This window comes from Nerophis ophidion, linkage group LG04 (genome assembly GCF_033978795.1).
Source record: "Nerophis ophidion isolate RoL-2023_Sa linkage group LG04, RoL_Noph_v1.0, whole genome shotgun sequence".
Lineage (NCBI taxonomy): Eukaryota > Metazoa > Chordata > Actinopteri > Syngnathiformes > Syngnathidae > Nerophis > Nerophis ophidion.
In genome coordinates this window covers 77,214,171-77,236,266 of record NC_084614.1, presented here as the reverse complement: position 1 = coordinate 77,236,266, position 22,096 = coordinate 77,214,171, and the positions used below count along the sequence as shown (strand labels likewise).

General features: G+C 40.2%; 1 protein-coding gene and 1 long non-coding RNA gene across 2 annotated transcripts in view; both read left to right on the top strand.

Annotated features, from left to right (window-relative positions):
- Positions 1-22,096, top strand: part of LOC133551955 (class I histocompatibility antigen, F10 alpha chain-like) — a 97,521-nt gene that overhangs the window by 72,043 nt on the left and 3,382 nt on the right. Inside the window, exon 2 of the mRNA XM_061899169.1 lies at positions 21,662-21,928. Coding sequence (XP_061755153.1) covers positions 21,662-21,928 — 267 coding nt within the window. The remainder of the gene's footprint in view (positions 1-21,661; positions 21,929-22,096) is intronic.
- On the top strand, positions 8,490-11,748 carry LOC133550609 (uncharacterized). The gene is made up of 3 exons (XR_009806341.1): positions 8,490-8,588; positions 8,755-8,847; positions 11,325-11,748. It is a non-coding gene; the product is annotated as an uncharacterized LOC133550609 (long non-coding RNA).

Here is a 22,096-nt window from a genome sequence, read left to right as displayed (position 1 = left end):
TTCCTGTTCGATGTTAGGGTGGAGTGAGCTGAAGTGACGCTGAAGATTTGAAGCTTTGAAATGCGCAAATGCTCTGTGATATATCGGCTTGCCACTACGTTTAACAAAAAAATAGAAACTCTCCCACTCTGGCAAAAACGTCCTGTGTTCTTCTTCATATTTTCGTTTGACTGTGCTTTTTTTCCCTGCCATTTCAAGAGGTAACTTGATGAAAATTGTTTACAACACAAATTATGTCACACCAAAGATTCTCTCGGCGCTCGTTTGACGTCACTCAAACAGGCTTACATGGTCAGTGTGCCATCTAGCTGTAGGGGGAGTGAATGACAGCGCCAGCCAAGCATTTTTGACGCATGTCATGTGACAGCTCATGAAGAGCCGCATGAAACTAGTTAAAGAGCCGCATGAGGCTCGCGAGCCGCGGGTTGGCCAGGCCTGGAATATCACTATTACAGCTGCTCTTAAGGTCCTCAATGATTTAATCGAGGCTGTGGACGGCAAAAAAAATATTTTTATTGATTTGTCAAAAGCATTTGACAAAGTAGACCACAGTCTGCTCATTGAAGCTCTCCATCACGTTGGATTATCTAAAAATGCAGCTGCTTGGTTCACAGACTATCTTTCCAGCAGAACACAACGTGTACAGGTGGCTGGGACAACCTCTTCATTGTTGGACATTACCAAAGGAGTTCCACAAGGCTCAGTGCTGGGGCCCATTTTATTTTCTATCTACTTGAATAATCTTTGCAATAATCTGTCAAATGCAATGTACCATTTTTATGCAGACGACACCATTATTTATTGCTGTTCAACCTCCAGCACTCAGGCTTTTGAGTTTTTACAAGCTGCTTTTGATGTCATCCAGGCTCGCTTATTTGATCTTAAACTGGTTTTAAATACAGATAAAAGCAAAGTAAAGGTTTCTCTCATTCAAGGGTGCTACTGGAAAATATTCCAAATATTGTAACATCAAATGGAAACCCTATAGAGCAGGTCTTAAATTACAAGTACTTGGGTTTTACTCTTGATCAGGAGCTTTCATTTAAAGCCCGTATTAACAACTTGGTCTCTAAGCTCAGGGTAAAGCTCGGTTTCCTTTTTAGAAATAAAAACGGCTTCTCTCTTAAAGTCAGAAAGAAATTGGTGACAGCGACTATCTTGCCCGTAAATGATTATGGAGACCTGCTTTATTTTAGTGCTTCATCTAAATGCCTCCAGTCCTTGGACACTGTTTTTCACTCAGCACTAAGATTTGTTCCTGGCTGTCGTAGTCTCACCCACCACTGTCAACTGTATATGAAGTCAGACTTATCTTCATTGAGTGCACACAGATACACACATTGGCTGGCCATCATTTATAAAGCTCTTTTAGGTTTAATACCTCCATACTTGTCTACTTTGTGACAAAGAAAAAACAGCTCTTATGCGTTCTAACAATTTGTATGTTTTAACTGTTCCCCATGTACGGACTGAATTTGGCAAAAGAGCTTTTGGCATTGCTGCCCCTATGGCATGGAATGCATTGCAGACGAAACTGAAACTCACTGAACTAATTCCATTCGGAGCCTTCCGTTCTGTCCTGAGGGACAGAGAGCAAGAGACTTTTGCTCAGTGCCTGTGTTGCCCACATATGTGGTCCTCTCCAAGGTTTCTCATAGTCATCATGGTCGACGTCCCACTGGGGTGAGTTTTTCCTTGCCCTTATGTGGGCCCTACCGAGGATGTCGTTGTGGTTTGTGCGGCCCTTTGAGGCACTTGTGATTTAGGGCTATATAAATAAACATTGATTGGCAATTGATTGATTGAAAGGCCTACTGAAAGCCACCACTAGCGACCACGCAGTCTGATAGTTTATATATCAATGATGAAATATTAACATTGCAACACATGCCAGTTTACTAAATTGCCATTTTGAATTTCGCGCCAAAGTATCCTGCTGAAACGTCGCGGTATGATGATGCGTGTGTGTGACGTCACCAATTGTACAGGACATTTTGTTCCAGCACCGTTCCCAGCTATAAGTCGTCTGTTTTAATCGCATAATTCCACAGTATTCTGGAGATCTGTGTTGCTGAATATTTAGCTATTTTTTCAATTAATAATGGAGACGTCAAAGAAGAAAGCTGTCGGTGGGAAGCGGTGTATTGCGGCCGCCTTTAGCAACACAAACACAGCCGGTGTTTCATTGTTTACATTCCCAAAGGATGACGTTGAAGCTTTACTATGGAACAGAGCGGTCAAGCGAACACGGCTGGATTGGACCACAAACACAAAGTTCTGTGTTTTATGCAGCGATCATTTCGAAAGATCGTGTTTCGAAAAGGGTCCCTTGTGAAGGGCAGAGATGAGCGTCACCACCACCCGTCGACTGGTGCTGAAGAAAGGTGCGGTTGTACAGTTACGACCATGTAATCACACTTTAACACTAGTAACACAATAAGCAGATAAGGGATTTTCCAGAATTATCTTAGTAAATTTGTCTAATAACATCTGAATCGCTCCCACTATATAGTCTTTTATTTTTTGTAGTCCTTCACTCTCACTTTCCTCATCCACAAATCTTTCATCCTCGCTAAAATTAATGGGGAAATTGCCGCTTTCTCGGTCCGAATCGCTCTCGCTGCTGGTGGCCATGATTGTAAACAATGTTCAGATGTGAGGAGCTCCACAACCCGTGATGTCACGCGCACATCGTCTGCTACTTCCGGTACAGGCAAGGCTTTTTTATCAGCACCAAAATTTGCTAACTTTATCGTCGATGTTCTCTACTAAATCCTTTCAGCAAAAATATGGCAATATCTGGAAATGATCAAGTATGACACACAGAATGGACCTGCTATCCCCGTTTAAATAAGAAAATCTCATTTCAGTAGGCCTTTAATGTTAGTGCGGCCCGCAAGTTTTATATGAACGGCGCTTGACAGCGTTGTGTTATTCGGGTCCAAAATGGCTCTTTCAACGTTCTGGGTTGCCTACCCTGCGTTAGTGGAAAAGCGGCAAATGAGTGAAAGCGACAGAGACGTTGCCATGGAGACGGGGGTTCACTTACGTGCCTGGCTGCAGTCACACCGCGACACCTGTCCGTCAGTAATAACAGTCCCCGATAACCTGGACCAATTCAAACCGTTATTTGCTTTTTTTTTTCTTGTTTAGTTTGCATTGCCTCACACGATGAACACTACATATAAACACTCCGGGAGCCGTCACTTTTTTGCGCTCGCTATCCCGGTACTTTCCCGGCTATTATCCGCCGACCGCCGTGTTGCTGTAGGGAGGAAAAGCGGAGCGACGCACATTGCGGAAACAACATTATTCTCCGTGCGTGGGCTAAATACAAATATATTCCACAACCCCAAACATGTCTTTTTCAAAGCCTGCAGTGAAGAGAAGGGTTAGTGATGAGCAAAGACAATTCCAGGAAAAGTGGGAGATGCGATATTTCTTTGTTGAGCACAGGGGCACCCCGACGTGTCTTATTTGCACCCAGAAAGTTGCACAAGGGATACAATTTGAAACGTCATTATACAACTAGACATGCTGAGGAGTATGCAAAAAAATAAATAAATAAAAATATTTTCCCGCGGCCCAGCCTCACTCAGACTCTGCATCCAGTGGCCCCCTGGTAAATTGAGTTTGAGACCCCTGGTCTAGAGTGTAGGCAGTGCTGTTAAGTTTCTCTGTGTGTGAATAAGTGGAGGAGGCGGAAACTTTGAGGCATGACGCAGCTGACTTGTTGATAAACTAGTTTGAGAAGAATGTTTTTGTTTTGCTCATAAGTAGATTGTTCTTTTCAGCGGTGTAAATATTCACTATTGTGTGAGAAGTCCTACTAAAGGTGAACATTCAGTTTAAGAATTAGGCCGTCAAGTTAAGATAAATGTAGTGATGGTGGGAAAAATGTGGATCAAGGATACTTTATTGAGTTGATTTCACTTTTATATATTTACTTCCCCTCCTGAGAGATTGGCACCTTCTTGTGGTTATTTTGAGCTTAGTCTTCAGGTGGCACACCCAAGTTGCACAGGTGTGAAGGTAGAGGCCTGACAAAGTGCAATCCTCGTCTCCAGGATGGAGTTGGACTCATAGGGCCTGATTTATTAAAGGTTTGCGTGTACTAAAAGACGTGCAAACCCGATAGCACACGCAGAGCTGATCTACTAAACCTGTGCAAAGTGGATTGTGTCTCTTAAGTGAGCAGAATAAGGCGTGCAATACATTTTGGGTCTCTGTCTTCATTAACATGCAAAATATATGCTGATCATTAAAACTCCCACAATACTGGGAGAAAATGCGAATATAATTATTTATCACGCCCAATATGATTTATCAACACTCACCGCTGTCGTGCCAGCACTATTTAGTTTTTATTTAGTAACTGGGCACACTGACAGTTCCACACACGGCTGCAGGATCAGTGCTTGTGCTCCACAGACACACATTTTACAGATATCGTCTTTTCAGCAACATCATTTTATAGCTGCTAAAGGAATTAAGGGGCTAATTACAACCAATTTGATCGATGCGTTTTTGTGGCCTTTATTATTTTTTTCAATTATGTTCTTTTTTTCAATATACAAAACCCGAGACCAATGAAGTTGGGACGTTGTGTAAATGGTAAATAAAAACAGAAAACAGTGATTTGCAAATCTTTTTCAACCCATATTCAATTGAATAGACTGCAAAGACAAGATACTAAACATTCAAACTGGAAACTTTATTTTTTGCAAGTATTAGCTCATTTGGAATTGCCTGCAACATGTTTGAAAAAATATGGCACAAGTGGCAAAAAAGACTGAGAAAGTTGAGGAATGCTCATCAAACACTTATTTGAAACATCCCACAAGTGAACAGGCTAATTGGGAACAGGTGGGTGCCATGATTGGGTATAAAAGCAGCTTCCATGAAATGTTCGGTCATTTACAAACAAGGATGGGGCCAGGGTCACCACTTCATGAACAAATGCGTGAGCAAATTGTCCAAAAGTTTAAAACCAACATCTCTCAACGAGCTATTGCAAGGAAGTTAGGGATTTCACCATCTACGGTCCGTACTATAATCAAAAGGTACAGAGAATCTGGGTAAATCACTGCACGTAAGCAGCAAGGCTGAAAACCACCATTCAATCCCCTTGACCTTCGATCCCTCAGGCATCAGTGTGTGAAGGTAATCACCACATGGGTTAAAAAACACTTCAGAAAACCATTGTCAGTAACTACAGTTGGTTGCTACATCTGTAAGTGCAAGTTAAAACTGTACTATGCAAAACGAAAGCCATTTATCAACAACACCCAGAAATGCCGCTAAACCCGAGCTCATCTAAGATGGACTGATGCAAAGTGTAAAAGTGTTCTGTGGTCTGACGAGTCCACATTTCAAATTGTTTTTGGAAACTGTGGACGTTGTGTCCTCAGATCAAAGAGGAAAAGAACCATGCGGATTGTTCTAGGCGCAAAGTTCAAAAGCCAGCATCTGTGATGGTGTGGGGGTGTACTAGTGCCCAAGGCATGGGTAACTTACACATCTATGAGGGCACCATTAATGCTGAAAGGTACATACAGGTTTTGGTGCAACATATGTTGCCATCCAAGCAACGTTATCATGGACGCCCCTGCTTATTTCAGCAAGACAATGCCAAGCCACATGTTACAACAGTGTGGCTTCGTAGTAAAAGAGTGAGGGTACTGGACTGTTCTGCCTGTAGTCCAGACCTGTCTTCCATTGAAAATGTGTGGCACATTATGAAGCCTAAAAGACCACAACCGAGACTCTGGACTGTTGAACAACTTAAGCTGTTCATCAAGCAAGAATGGGAAATAATTCCACCTGGAAAGCTTCAAAAATGGGTCTCCTCTATCACCCGGTCGGACACGTTGCACAAAGTGTCGCTTTATGCGGACGACTTGCTCCTATACATCTCAGATCCTGCTAGCTCACTCCCAGTAATCTTTAACATTTTGGAGCGGTTTGGCACACACTCTGGCTACAAACTTAATTACCAAAAAAGTGAACTGTTTCCGATCAATTCCTTAGCTAAACAGTTACCACGATCTTTAGCTGCATTCAAATGGGCACATGACGGGATCCATTACTTGGGAATCCGTATTACTCCGGCTATGTCTGAAATTTTTGACCTCTAATGGAAAAAATGGAGAAGGACTTTGCCCGCTGGTCTGTTTTACTATTATCTCTCGCTGACCGGATCAATCTGATCAAGATGATCTCTCTGCCTGAATTCCTTTACCTTTTCCAACATATCTCCATATTTATTACTAAATCTTTCTTCGATAAATTAGACAAATCAATATGCAAATTTATACGGGGGGCCGGATCGGCCCGAATCCGCAAGTCGGTCCTACAATCTCCCAAATCTGAGGGAGGGCTTGCACTCCCCAATTTCAGACAGTACTATTGGGCGGCTAATGTACAGAAACTCCTATACTGGATGGACGGAGGCTCTCAGACCCTCCCGGCCTGGGTATCCCTTGAAACGGCAATCCCACACTTTTCATGACGTTCTTGCTTATGCTCACCACTCCCTTTTCCATTTAAACTTGAAGGCGCAAACACCATTGTATCGATCTCCATGAAAATATGGAACCAGCTAAGGAAACATTTGGGTTTTCAAGGCCCGTCTATATTGACCCCGCTACTTAAAAAACAGTTATTTAAACCTTCCCGTACCGACCCCGCATTTATGACCTGGCACGATCACGGTATCACCACTGTGGAAGACCTCTATACAGACGGAGTGTTCTCATCCTTCGCTGAACTCTCTCCCAAATACGATTTGCCAAACTCCCACCTTTTTCCTTTTTTTCAGGTGAGGGACTTCGTAAAGAAGCAGTTCCCACACTTCCCAAATCGTCCTCCGGAAACTCTTATAGATACTTTGCTATCTCTGAGCCCAAATCATAAAAAATGTATCTCTGTGTGTATGTATATATATATATATATATATATATATATATATATATATATATATATATATATATAATTGACGGATGGATCTGAAGTTGATATGAAGACGATTGTGTTTAAAGTAAACAGTAAGAAAAAATATATTTTTTTATTTCTAATGAGTAGGACACTTTTGGATCCCCAATCATTTCAGAAGGATTTTTTTGTGTGTGTCATTGCTAAAAAAAACAAAATAATAAATTAAAATCAATATTTTTATTTGTGATGAGGTGGCGACTTGTCCAGGGTGTACCCCGCCTTCCGCCCGATTGTAGCTGAGATAGGCGCCAGCACCCCCCGCGACCCCAAAAGGGAATAAGCGGTAGAAAATGGATGGATGGATGGATTTTTGTTTGTTGAAATTTTTAAGGCTCCAATTATTATATAATCTCAAATATTCCACTTTAAAATTCTATCGGGGGAAACTATTGCATATTTTGTGTTTTTTTTTCCATAACAAAACAGGGTTTTCTTTGACAAAAAGGGCATACAACTTAAATCTTTGAAAAGGTTATATTGACAGATAGACCTAATGTTGATCTACAGATTTAAACCTGGAATAATAATAATACAAAATAATGACACATTTTAAATATTTTTTTGAACAAAATCCTTTGGGGTCCCTGGGATGAAGCCTGAGTGGAGGCCTAAATGTATATTTTTATACATATATTGAATATGTTATATAGCAAAGTAAAAGTTGTGTTTCTTATCTAAGTAAATGTAACTCGTTACTACTCACCTACGTGGATAAGTGTGTTCACCTTTGACAGGTACGACAAAATAAAAATAAAAACGATCACCTTTCTTTGATATTCTGCCAGCAGAAGCGTCTGCCTCACACTTTTCCCCCACGTTCAGCACTTTGGCCACAGCGAGTCCATCTCATGAAGGCTTTCTGCTGACTTTTTTACTCAGGATGAAACTTCCTGATGCAACCCTGGCCGGGAATCGAACCCATGCGAGGCAGATGCGTGTCCCGTTACCCCAGCAGGGACGCCTCACGCTTGGGAGACATAACGGAGGTGAAAGTTAAGACGTTTTTATGTATTCAAATAACGAGGTAGCACACACGTTCAGTAACTTTTATATCTGACTGGGAGTAGCAGTAGCATACACTCTAGAGAGGGATCATCAACACTCATGTACAGCACTTGGTGAGCATGCTAAGTAGACACAACTCAACTACGGCAAGTCAGTCAGGACAAACTACGCTGAGTCAGCATGCACATTAATATACCACAGTGAGAGAATGGCTTTGTTGTCAGAAATAAAAAAGTGTGACAATGAAGTGCTGATAAAAGCAAAACGGGTATAAAACTTCTCCCACAGAAGACGAGAGGTCGTTGAACAGAGGCCCATGATAGAGGAAATCAAAACTGGTGACCCGCCCGGTTTCAGCAGAGTGAAGTACTATCTATCAATAAAGTACTATCTAGTAAGTTAACTTGTATTTTTATGTATTGATATTTAACTGTAAGAAAATGGCACATTTTTCCAAATACATTTTATTGAATATTTTTCAGATTAATGAGGAGTTCTTGCAAATCACTACAAAGCCGCTGCAGTCAAAGTTTATAAACATCTGGACCACATTTCACTCAAGCTGATGCAGATCTTCAAAAGCAAAGGTGGAGTATATATATATATATATATATATATATATATATATATAAAAAAGATGTATTGGTTTATCTAGTTTTCTGTACACACTGTCGTCAACTTGCCCCTCTCCCTGTGCCACTGTTGCACCAATATTTGGCTAAATTCTGTTTTGATTTTTCACCCCTGCTTTAGTGTGACGACACTGACATCAGGAGGGAGAGCATCCTGAGAAGCCTTGTTATCCGTCTCAATGAAGACCCAGACACTTTCTTCAAGGAATATCTAGTAAGTTAATAGTTTGTGTTACACAGTAGCATGAAATGATGTTACCCATTTTTATTTACATATTTTGTGGTTCTTTGAGCTCAACACACTACAACTTTTTGAATAACTGGCATTTTGTAAACAATGGGGCTCTTTCAATTTTTGTTTTTGTTTGGAATCACTGGTAGGTGCAAGAAAAGACAGAGTCAGAGTCTCCTAAGCTAGTAGTGGCAAACGGGCAGAGGCCCTGTGGAGTAAAACAGCTATTTCTGTCTCACAGGTCCATTTCTATAGGGTTCTCAACCTTTTTTCAGTGATGTACCCCCTGTGAACATTTTTTTAATTCAAGTACCCCCTAATCAGAGCAAAACATTTTTGGTTGAAAAAAAGAGATAAAGCAGTGAAATACAGCACTATGTCATCAGTTTCTGATTTATTAAATTGTATAACAGTGCAAAATATTGCTCATTTGTAGTGGTCTTTCTTGAACTATTTGGAAAAAAGATATGAAAATAACTAAAAACTTGTTGAAAAATAAACAAGTGACTCAATTATAAATAAAGATTTCTACACATAGAAGTAATCATCAACTTAAAGTGCCCTCTAATAGAGATCCATCTGGATTCATCAACTTCATTCCAAGCATTTCTTTACAAAAAAAAAGAAATATTTAACATCAATATTTATGAAAAAATCTAGCTGTCAACGCGGAATATTACATTGTTGCAGGTCTTTTCACAGTTTATGTACTTACATTCATATTTCATTAAAGTATTATTCAATACATATATTTATAAATGATTTTTGCATTGTTGCTATTTTTAGAATATTTTTTTAAAATCTCACGTACCCCTTGGCATACCTTAAGTACCCCCAGGGGTGCGTGAACCCCATTTTAGAACCACTGGCCTAAATGATCACGTTGCAGCAATTGCATTATGTTCATGAGCTTTCACTGTTATGCTGATGACCCCCAACTCTACATGCCCCTAAAGCTGACCAACATGCCGGATTGTAGTCAGCTGGAGGCGTGTCTTAATGAAATTAAACAATGGATGTCCGCAAACTTTTTGCAACTCAACGCCAAAAAAACGGAAATGCTGATCATCGGTCCTGCTAGACACCGACCTCTATTTAATAATACAACTCTAACATTTGACAACTAAACAATTAAACAAGGCGACACGGTAAAGAATCTGGGTATTATCTTCGACCCAACTCTCTCCTTTGAGTCACACATTAAAAGCGTTACTAAAACGGCCTTCTTTCATCCCCGTAATATCGCTAAAATTCGCTCCATTCTGTCCACTAAAGACGCTGAGATCATTATCCATGCGTTTGTTACGTCTCGTCTCGATTACTGTAACGTATTATTTTCGGGTCTCCCCATGTCTAGCATTAAAAGATTACAGTTGGTACAAAATGCGGCTGCTAGACTTTTGACAAGAACAAGAAAGTTTGATCACATTACGCCTGTACTGGCTCACCTGCACTGGCTTCCTGTGCACTTTAAGGTTTTACTACTTACGTATAAAATACTACACGGTCTAGCTCCATCGTATCTTGCCGATTGTATTGTACCATATGTCCCGGCAAGAAATCTGCGTTCAAAGGACTCCGGCTTATTAGTGATTCCCAAAGCCCAAAAAAAGTCTGCGGGCTGTAGAGCTTTTTCATTTCGGGCTCCAGTACTCTGGAATGCCCTCTCGGTAACAGTTTGAGATGCCACCTCAGTAGAAGCATTTAAGTCTCACCTTAAAACTCATTTGTATACTCTAGCCTTTAAATAGACTCCCTTTTTAGACCAGTTGATCTGCCGTTTCTCTTCTTTTTCTCCTATGTCCCACTCTCCCTTGTGGAGGGGGTCCGGTCCGATCCGGTGGCCATGTGCTGCTTGCCTGTGTATCGGCTGGGGACATCTCTGCACTGCTGATCCGCCTCCGCTTGGGATGGTTTCCTGCTGGCTCCGCTGTGAACGGGACTCTCGCTGCTGTGTTGGACCCGCTTTGGACTGGACTCTCGCGACTGTGTTGGATCCATTATGGATTGAACTTTCACAGTATCATGTTAGACCCGCTCGACATCCATTGCTTTCCTCCTCTCCAAGGTTCTCATAGTCATCATTGTCACCGACGTCCCACTGGGTGTGAGTTTTCCTTGCCCTTATGTGGCACTACCGAGGATGTCGTAGTGGTTTGTGCAGCCCTTTGAGACACTAGTGATTTAGGGCTATATAAGTAAACATTGATTCATTGATTGAGGACTGCTTGCTGAAGTTATTTCTGAACCAATTTCAAACATATTATATATATATATATATATATATATATATATATATGGTTAATTTTCCAATCACGTTTTAACTCATGATGCATAAATGATTGATTTGACAAGCAAAGAGGACTTTTAAAATTTTTTTTTAAAAAAGCTAATTCATATTCTGCTAGTGGTGTTCAGCATTTTACCTAACACAAGTGTTCTGTTTTTGTGTTGTTCAGGCCTCCGCCACTGAGGATGCAGAAAGGGACATTGCCCTCACAGTCATGGGGATATACAGTACATAATCCGTGGAGATGGCGATAGGGAGCCAGAGGATGTTGGAGTTGTTATCGAAGGCATCAAAGTCCTGAGCAACGTGGACATTGTCATCATGGGGATTATAATGATGTTTGGTCTCAATTATGCTCTCGATCTAAGGTTTCCAGACAACCTCAAGTACACATTCGAGTTTTTCCAGAAGATCCTAATGAACTTGGATGGTCACAAACTGAACACAAAGATACAGCAGCTGAAAATCAAGTTGTTTGCATGGGAGGTGAACACTTGTTGATGAAGTTCATCATCGGATCTTTGACATCTTGTGGTGTTATTTTCAAGATTGTTGAAAAAAAGGATTATTCTACATTAAAAGTACCAACCAGGTTTTGTCTGATGTGTTTTTATGGCATCAAGGGTGATTTTTAGCTTGCTTAATTTCCAGTCAATTTTAAGTTGGGCACATATTAATTTCACTTAGTAACCAAAATAATTTCATTTTAGCTGTGTTTGTAAAAAAAAATAGTCTGACAAATGTAAATAGATTTTGCTTGGTTATTGCAATAATTTTAGTTTGGCTTTATTTGCTAAAAATTAGTTGGATTAACTCATTTTTATTGTATTATGAGAATGTACCAATTTTGAGTTGGGGCAACATATATTTGTTGGATGGAAATCCTGCCCTCATTTTAATTGAGTTCATCCAATGAGTCATTTCTTTGAGTGTAACTTTGTTGTCTCCGTTGCCAGAATATGAGAGTACCAAACGTGAGACGTGGTACAAAGCAAAAATGTTGAATTTTGATGGTTTTATTGAAAAGGTTGACAGGTTGTTGTGTTTTAAAAATGATGACAATGATGATGAGGTTGAAAATGAGGGTTCCACTGTTGATGGTTTTGAAAATGAAAGTCTACAACCCCATGACAGCATTTCAAATGTTCCATCTATTGTTTTATCAAAGCCCATTGAATCCACAGTCTCAAACAAAAGCAAAATGTCTTCCACTTCTTCTGCTCGCATAATAGCAGAGGCAGATAAGGCAGCACTTGGCGCCCGTGCTATTGCTTTAAAAGAGATCCATGCATTGGAGGCGCAGGCAGCAACTCTAAAGAGGGAACAGGAGGAACAAGCAGCGGCCATAAGGAGGAAAAAGGAGCAAATGGAGTTGGATGCTGAAATAGCAGCCCACAATGCTAAATTGTCTGTCCTCCATGAAGCCAGTGTTGCCGGCAGGAGCAAAAAGTCTGATGGAATGGAGTCCTATTATAGGCAAAGGACAAAACAGAAAAAAAATGCCTGCTCCGCCTGTACAACAACTTAAGCCATCTCTTAAACAGGGGCGGTTCTAGGCATGCTTATATGAGGGGGCAGTCAGAAATGTGAAGGGGGCATCATGTGTACACATCATGCTCCAGCACTTTTTTTTTTGTGCTTATAGTATCGATGCTTTCTTCATTGAAATGGGTCTTTAGCTATGTGTCCAACCCCAACCTGGAGTAGTGGATTGTACTTTGTCAGGCCTCTACCTTCAGACCTGTCCAACTTGGGTGTCCCACCTGAAGACTAAGCTCCTGCTGGTGTAGCTCTTACTGTCACTGAGGCACGCAAACCCCCTGACCACAATAAGGTGGCAATCCCTCAGGGGGGAAACTGAAAAATAAAAATAAAAATAAATGAATAAAATAAAATAAAACATCCTTCATCCAGATTTTATCAACCAACAACATAACATTTATCCTAACTGGATGGCCTAACCCTCAAATAAAATTGGACCCAAAGTAGGACTTCACACACTACAGTCAATATTTACAAAACTGAAAGGTAGTCTGATGAATAATGATAAAAAAGAATCTCAAACTAATTTATAAAACAGAACGTGGGCACTCATTTGGGCACAAAATTCATTCACTCCAATGTATGTGTGTTGCCCACTTGCTTGTAAATTGATGAAAACGGTTGTGTTTTTGTTTTTAGGTGTCTTGGTCATATCAAATGAAACTTGTAATTTGTTTATTACAAAATGTAGATTGAAACATTAAAGGTTGACTATGTAGAATTACAAGAAAAACTACAGAAAAAGAATTCCAGCAGTCGATTGCCAGACCGTTGCTAAGTAAAACGGGCCGTTGCTAGGGACTCCGCTCTGAACAGAGGACAGCAGAGGAGGACTGCTAAGCAGGATATATACCTTATGTTTCATTTTTACCGTCATTAACACCATCATAAATGACTTGTAGCTTGTTACAGGGACAGTGGAGGCTCTCTGCCTTCCAAACCACTGCTGCTCAGAGCCTCCGCTGTCACTGCTCTCGTCAAGTTGTAAAAAAAAAAAAAAAAAAAAAGGAACTCCGTAGCACCGAAAGTCCGCAACGATAAACGTGTTTATGACGGATAAGACTACACAAAAACACCCATCCTAACAAGTATATGATAAATGTAGACAACTTTTCCTTTTCTTTTACTTTCATAATGCAACAGTGATTGGATGTTTACTGAGGGCTGAGGGGTGTGTGCGGGTGTGTGTATGCTGCGCAGCCTGTGGAATGTGGAATACACGCACAGCGGAGGGAGGAATGAGAGGGAAGCCGACACTACTATATCGTGTGTCTCCCTTTTTCGGCGGATTTTTCCGCTAGTGCAGATCATTTTTTCAACTTGTAATATAGTAATTTTTTGAGTTCATTAAAATTTACTTTCTCAAATTTTGATTTGAGGGGGCAAGACATTTATTTAAGGGGGCTCTGCCCCCTCTTGCCCCTGCGTAGAGCCGGCCATGCTCTTAAAGCTGCTCCTTCAGAGCTTCACACAGCCAAGAATGCCCCAAACAAGGTCCATTCACACCCTCAACCAAACAACCAACCACTTCGCTCATCAATTTTGGATCCTGTGGAAAACCAATCAAGGCAAAATTTACCTCAAGAATCTCAATCATTTCAAGGCAACACAATACCAGGTGAATTCCACACTATATTACAGAGGCAAAATGAACGCCTGGTTCAAGCACAAACCTCCCAATTACTTCCACACAGACAAATTCCGTTTTTTGAAGGTGACCCATTGCAATTTCAGGCTTTCGTAAAAGCTTTTGAGTATTGTATAGAGGCAAAAACCAATGATCGTGGTGACTGCTTGTATTATCTGGAGCAGTTTACCAAAGGACAGCCCAGAGAGTTGGTGCGCAGTTGCCTCTATATGCCTACAGAGAGAGGCTATGCTACAGCAAAACGCCTACTAAGGGAACACTTTGGAAATCCTTCAAAAATAACAGCAGCCTACATGGACAAAATTATGGTATGGCCAAACATCAAGTCTGAGGATGTAAAAAATGTACAAGCTTTCGCACTGTACTTGTGAGAATGCTCCAATGCCATGGATGAGCTGCAGTACTTGGACGAGCTCAACATCCAATCCAATCCACTTTATTTATATAGCACATTTAAACAACAATAACGTTTCCAAAGTGCTGCACAGCCATGTTAAAAACAATTGTAAAAAAATAATAATAAAATAAAATACAAATAAAAAATATATATACATATTATGCTCCACCAATGACTGAATAAAAACAATAAATAAATAAATATAAAACCAATAAAAACAAATATGATTAAAAACAATTTTAAAGGGTAAAATCAATTAAAACAGTAAAATAGAAATCAAAGTGTATAAAAAACACAGAGGACAACAGAGAACAGAGGACCACACAACTCACGTAGTGTTAAAAGCCAAAGAATAAAAGTGGGTCTTAAGACGAGACTTAAAAGAGTCCACTGTGGAAGCAGTTTGAACATGGAGGGGCAGAGTGTTCCAGAGCTTAGGGCCGACCACAGAGAAGGCCCTGTCTCCCCTGGTCTTAAGTCTGGTCTTGGGCACCACGAGCTGGAACTGGCTTTCGGACCTCAGGAGTGTAAATTTGGATGAGGTCCGAGATATATTGAGGTGCCAGTCCATGTAAAGATTTAAAAACAAACAGCAATGTTTTAAAATCAATTCTAAAATGAACAGTGCAAACTCTGAAGAATTGGGGTTATATGCTGGCGTTTCCTGGCCCCTGTTAAAAGTCCTGCTGCCGCGTTCTGGACTAACTGCAACCGAGAGAGAGCTTTTTGGCTAATGCCAGCATAAAGTGCATTGCAGTAGTCCAGGCCACTTGAAATAAAAGCATGCACGACTTGTTCAAAAAGGTTAAAAGATAAAAACGGTTTAACCTTTACTAAAAGACGAAGGTGATAAAAACACGATTTTAAAACGCCATGGACTTGTTTGTCTAGTTTAAAATGGCGGTCTATAGTGACGCCAAGGCTAGTGCCAGCTAGCATGAAGATGCTCATACAAAAGCTGCCACACAAATTAAGGGAGCAGTGGAGAGGAAAAGCAGCCGACATTGTTGACCAACAAAGGCGACGTGCTTGTTTCACAGACATTGTGAAATTTATTGAACAGCAAGTCAGAATTGCTTCGGATCCTGTCTTTGGCGACATTCAAAACATCCTTCGAAATAAAGCAGTAACCAAACCCAAGCCTATACATCAACGCAAATCACAGTTCAGAAGGAACAGTTTCGCAACTCATGTGGCAGTTGTCGTTAAACCTCAATAGGTTTGTGAACACCTCCTGTCTTTACTGTACAAGTGAACATGCATTGGAGGACTGTCCAATACTGGAAAATAAGGCACACAGGGAAAAGCTTGACTTTCTAAAAGAAAAAGGCCTGTGTTTTGGTTGCCTGTGCACAGGGCACCTGAGCAAGAGTTGCGACAGGCGCATCACGTGCTCTTACTGCAACAAGACGCATCCCAAAGTGCTACATATTGACAGGAGGCATCTGGAAAGTGGAGAAAATAGCCAACTTCCAAAGGTAAAAGCAGATATTTGCACTACATCATCAACTTGTGGCCATACAGGGGCTGGCAAATATGGAATTTTACCCATCCTGCCCGTTCAAGTGAAGTACTCAAACGGCAGCAAGATAGTCCAGACATATGCTTTCCTAGATCCAGGAAGCACAGGGACCTTCTGTTCTGAACAATTGAGTTTGAGTTTTAGTTTATTTCGAACATGCAAGCATACAACATGATACATCACAATTTCCAGTTTCTCTTTTCAACATGTTCAAAAAGGAGGAGGAAGAAGCAGAGCTTATTTAATCCTACCCCTTTTCTTTACATAACAGTTGCTAAAACTTTTGTTCACTTCCTGTTCTCAATGTATTCACAATGTATACTCCATAAGTAATAAGTAATCACAATACAAATAAATAAATAAATAAATAATTGCTTAAATTTTAATCCATACGATGAGATAAATCAGATTATTTTGAGAATGAATGAGTGAGTAAAATCAGAATGTTTATCATGGTTCTTCATTTTTGTACTTTGTTAACACTTCCAGTTTGACGAGTTTCTTGAAGTGGATCATATTAGTACATTGTTTGATTGCTTTGCTTAATCCATTCCATAATTGAATTCCACATACTGATATACTGAAGGTTTTAAGTGTTGTACGTGCATACAAATGTTTTAAATTACATGTTTTAAATTGGTGAACAGGCTGAACACAGAAGGCCGAAAAACAAAAATCCACTTGCGCACCTTGGGGCACAGTAAGGTGGTCCCGAGCAGTGGTCTGGAAATCTCTCAGCTTACTTGTAGTAAGTTTTTTTCAGCTTCCTGATGTCTTCACTCAAAGGCAGATGCCCGTGTACACTAACAATCTGATTGGTGAGGCAGAACTTGATAAGTGGCCTTACCTCCAAGGCATTAAAATTCCTCGGATAACTGCTAACGTGGACCTGTTAATTGGTACCAACGCCTCCAAGTGAATGGAACCACGGGAGGTGATTAACAGCCACGGAGATGGACCTTATGCTGTCAGAACCCTATTGGGGTGGGTGATTAATGGGCCATTACAAGGCAGTGACACGCCCCACAGTTACTGTTAACAGTTTGGAGGAACCGCTTATGAACCAGTACATGCATGATTTCAATGAGCAGGGATCCAAAGATCAAAAGGATATGTCAAAAAAGGAAAAGAAGCCCAAGATAGAGAAGCCCAGCAGGAAGACACCAAAAAGAAAACGGAGCGCAGATGACAGTGACGATGAAAGAAAAGTCAGTCGAATGCGAACAATACGCCAGGCAGTCTCCAAGGCCGTGTCGAAACAGCGGGAAATCCTTCTGGGTGACGGAGGCCGTGAGGATGAAGAGCAGGATGACCCAGAGGAAGCTTACCTGGATCCTGATGAGTCTGGCAGTGATGAAGACTTCATGGTGGAAGATGACGAGGACAGCGACTATGGCAAGTCCAAAAAGAGAAGAGTTCCCCGAAAGAGGAGGAAGAAAACGACCCCGAGAGTCCTTTGGGAGAAGAAGAGGAGGAAATTGAGAAGAAAAAAAAGCTCTCCTACCCCCAAGGTGACGAAGAAAGCTGATGGCCAGGAGTAGGAAAAGAAGACAGCTACAGTCTACATGTACTGTTGGTAATAGATCACCTGTATTGGATGTGCATAAGGAAATGGAGGCAGAGGCAATATATCGCTGACCTTTTTTGGAACAGGTGGTTTCACGAATATTTACCGTTGCTACAAGAGCGACAAAAGTGGACAAATGAAAAAAGTTTGCCTGCAAACAAAAAGGATTATCATCTGTTACAAAGATATGCCTTCTAGGTGAAGGTATTGAGTAAATTAACTGCATTATTGCAAAAGGGAACATGAAAACCAAAGAAAGAGGTGTTTGTTTTTGGTATTATGGCTCTATTTTTGTTTTATTGATTCCAAATTAAATCACTCTGTTCGTCACGCCAGCAGCAATTAGGGGCAGGTGTGTTAGAGCCAAATACACTTTCTGTCTGTCAAATTGATGACGTCACTCAAGGGGTTGGCTCCAAGGCCAAGTGCCTGGATATTTAGGGAGGAGTCAGGATCTTGCCCAGGTGTTGCTGAGTAGAGGCGCAACAGTTTTTGACTGTGCCAGGCTAGTGTTTGTTTGCTCCCGTGTATTTTCCGTTTTTGAACAAAGTGTGTTATATAATTGTGACTTTATGTTAGTAAATATTTTGGTTAAACATGGACACAATTCTGGGCCTCAATTATTAGCCGGTTGCACACATCTGAACTAGCTTCATTTATATTCGGCAACCAGTAGCAGTAAAAGTATAGGACTTTACCGCTACAGGGGTTTTGGATATTAATTATGAAATGTTGTTCCTAGATTACATCCATGCTAATAAAAAAAACTGCAATGACGTATTTTACAGACAAAAAGTTACACACTTTATCCCATGCCTGTGCAACAGCAAACATCTGGGCCCCTGTAGAGGGGGTCCAGACTGAGGCCAAGGGAAACAAACCTCATAGCCATACCACACATAAACATGTGTGTAAGAGGGAAACGTCAAAGAACACAAAGGACATTAAAGACTTTAAAAGATGAGAGCTGATGCAACCAGACGCAAAAGTAAAACAACAACAAAAAACAAACATATACACTCTGTGGTGTTCCACGCCAACGTCTGCTGTGGTGGGGGGAGTATGGCCGGAGACAGGAGCAGACCCAACAAAGCAACCAAGAGAGCCAAGTCCGCATGGATGAGCGAGGATAGATAGAAGGATAGTACTTTATTGATTCCTTCAGTAGAGTTCCCTCAGGAAAATTAAAAATTCCAGCAGCAGCGTACATAACAGAGGTCAAATTTAAAAAGTAAATCATAAATAAGAAGGGCATGTGTTATTGTTTTTGCATTCCGTCATCCTCGTACAGGGGTGTCCAAAGTGTGGCCCGGGGGCCATTTGCGGCCCGCGGGTAATTTTGTAATGGCCAAAGCAAATTCTAAAAATACAATAAAAATAAAAAAAAGTGCTATTAAAGAGCAAACAGGTGAAATGTGACAAGAAAATGTTGCAATGTTTACTCTAATAACACAAAGCTGCCATCTAGGCTGTTGTTTACTAAAAAAATAACAATAAATAAAAAATCAATGTCATTATGGATTATTGACCTATTCAAGGCTCCAACGACGTCACATTAAATATTCCACTTTGAGATATTTTTGGGGGAAAATGTTGCATGTTTTGTGTTTGCCATATAAAAAAAAAAAAAAAACACCAATAATATATATATATATACTTGATGGATGGATCTGAAGTTCATCTGAAGATGATTGTGTTTAAAGTTAACAGTAAAAAAATATATATTTTTTTATTTCTGAGTAGGACAATTTTGGATCTCCAATAATTTCAGTAGGATTTTTCTTTTGTGTCATTGCTAAAAAATAATAATAAATTAAAATCAATGTTTTTATGTGTTGAATTTTTTAAGGCTCCAATTATTATATACTATATTCCACTTTAAAATTCTATTAGGGGAAACTATTGCATATTTTGTGTTTTTTTCCATAACAAAACAGGGTTTTCTTTGACAAAAAGGGCATACAACTTAAATCTTTGAAAAGGTTATATTGACAGATAGACCTAATGTTGATCTACAGATTTAAACCTGGAATAATAATAATACAAAATAATGACACATTTTAAATATTTTTTTGACCAAAATCCTTTGGGGTCCCTGGGATGAAGCCTGAGTGGAGGCCTAAATGTATATTTTTATACATATATTGAATATGTTATATAGCAAAGTAAAAGTTGTGTTTCTTATCTAAGTAAATGTAACTCGTTACTACTCACCTACGTGGATAAGTGTGTTCACCTTTGACAGGTACGACAAAATAAAAATAAAAATAAAAATGATCACCATCGAGTTCAATGTTTGGCTTTACCGTGTCTACTTTTACTTTCACTTTCTTTGATATTCTGCCAGCAGAAGCGTCTGCCTCACACTTTTCCCCCACGTTCAGCACTTTGGCCACAGCGAGTCCATCTCATGAAGGCTTTCTGCTGACTTTTTTACTCAGGATGAAACTTCCTGATGCAACCCTGGCCGGGAATCGAACCCATACGAGGCAGATGCGTGTCCCGTTACCCCAGCAGGGACGCCTCACGCTTGGGAGACATAACGGAGGTGAAAGTTAAGACGTGAAATAAAAAGTGAGGATGTCCTGCGGTGTAGCGACTTTATGTCTATCAATCATTATTTGTATTGATGCTTTCTTGAGAGGACTACAATACGATCACTGATCGGATGTTCCAGCCCTGTCATTACTTTTAACTCTCAATCTCACCTTCATTCCTCTTTCTTTCTTTTCTTTCCAAGTTTGGCGGCCAACTTGACACACCTTTTTGTTGTCAAGTCACGTGATTTCCCAGAAAAGCCACACAAGCATTTACCTGACGTGGCCACAAGGGGCGCTCTCTAGTGAGTCCAGTAGAAGACTTCTTGTCAGTTGACTGCTGCCACTTTTCTGTGCAGAATAGCGTTTCGTTTTCTCTCCTCACGGTGACGTCACAGAATGCTGACTCCTCATTGGCTCGGGTGGAGTATTATAAAAAGAGCCTCGACAGTTCCTGGTTCATTTTTCCTGTTTGCGAGTCAAGCGAGTGTTCGTCACTTTTGTCTTTCTCTGCGGGATTAAAAGTGGCAAACATCTTTTTGTTTCGCGCTGACATCATGAACTTGTTTTTATTCTTTCTTCTGGTCGTGCAAATGCACAGCGTGACGCCTGGTAAGTCCTTTTTATACATTTATTAATATTTTATTCATAAATCCTCTTTGTGCCTTCACTTATTCGACTTCTGAGAGTTTCTGTTACTTATTAATTAAATTATTGTTGTATTATTCAAGCCCTTTTTTACTTAATCCTGGTTATTTTTAAACATATTTTATTGTTTTCCCTTTTTCTAAGTAAAATTCAAAATGTTCCAAGAAGGTTACAGAAGCTGAGAAATGCATTTAAGCTCTTTATTTATTTTGACTTTAGTGTTTCTTGTTCAAAGACTTATTTTTTCCAAGGCTTGTAAGAACGAACACAAATCTTCAAACACGGAAGTGTCAGAAACTAATCAAGTGTAGTAACATCACCCCGCCACAAGATGTCAGTAAGAGTCGACATCAAATGGGCAGAACAGGTTGTGTTCAACTCTGTTGTACTTTTTATTCAGCCTCCATTGTAGAAAATATATGTTTATTTTCAAAATGTTCAAACTGTCAACAGATGTTAGTAATATTATTAATGTGTTGTATTTGTCATAGAACATGTGAGTCTTGACTGTGATATCTAGCAGTGTTTGATGTTCACTTTAAGACCCGACTGAAGACGGAAGGAGCTAAAATATTCACAGTGCAAGATTGTTGAACATGAAACAAAATAATAAAAAGTCATCCTGTTGTTGTTTTCTTCTTTCAGTGATTCACACGCTGCAGTATTTCCACACTGTGTCCTCTCAAGTTCCAAACTTCCCAGATTATGTGAGTGTTGGTTATGTTGATGGAGTTCAGATTTTTCACTATGACAGCAACAGCAGGAAAGCAGAAGCCAAACAGGACTGGATGAACAAAATCACAGCAGAGGATCCAAAATACTGGCAGAGACAAACAGAGATCAGTGTTGGTAATGAGTTGAGGGGCAAACACAACCTTGAAGTTCGTAAGAAGCGTTTCAACCAAACTGGAGGTTTGTTTATGTTGAACTTTCTACTACTTAAATGTATTTGATGTACTCTTTTTATACTGTAGTAAACACACATTACTGCACTGATACTTGTCTCTGTCCATCCCATAATAACCTACACTAATAGTGTGTGTGTGTGTGTGTGTGTGTGTGTGTGTGTGTGTGTGTGTG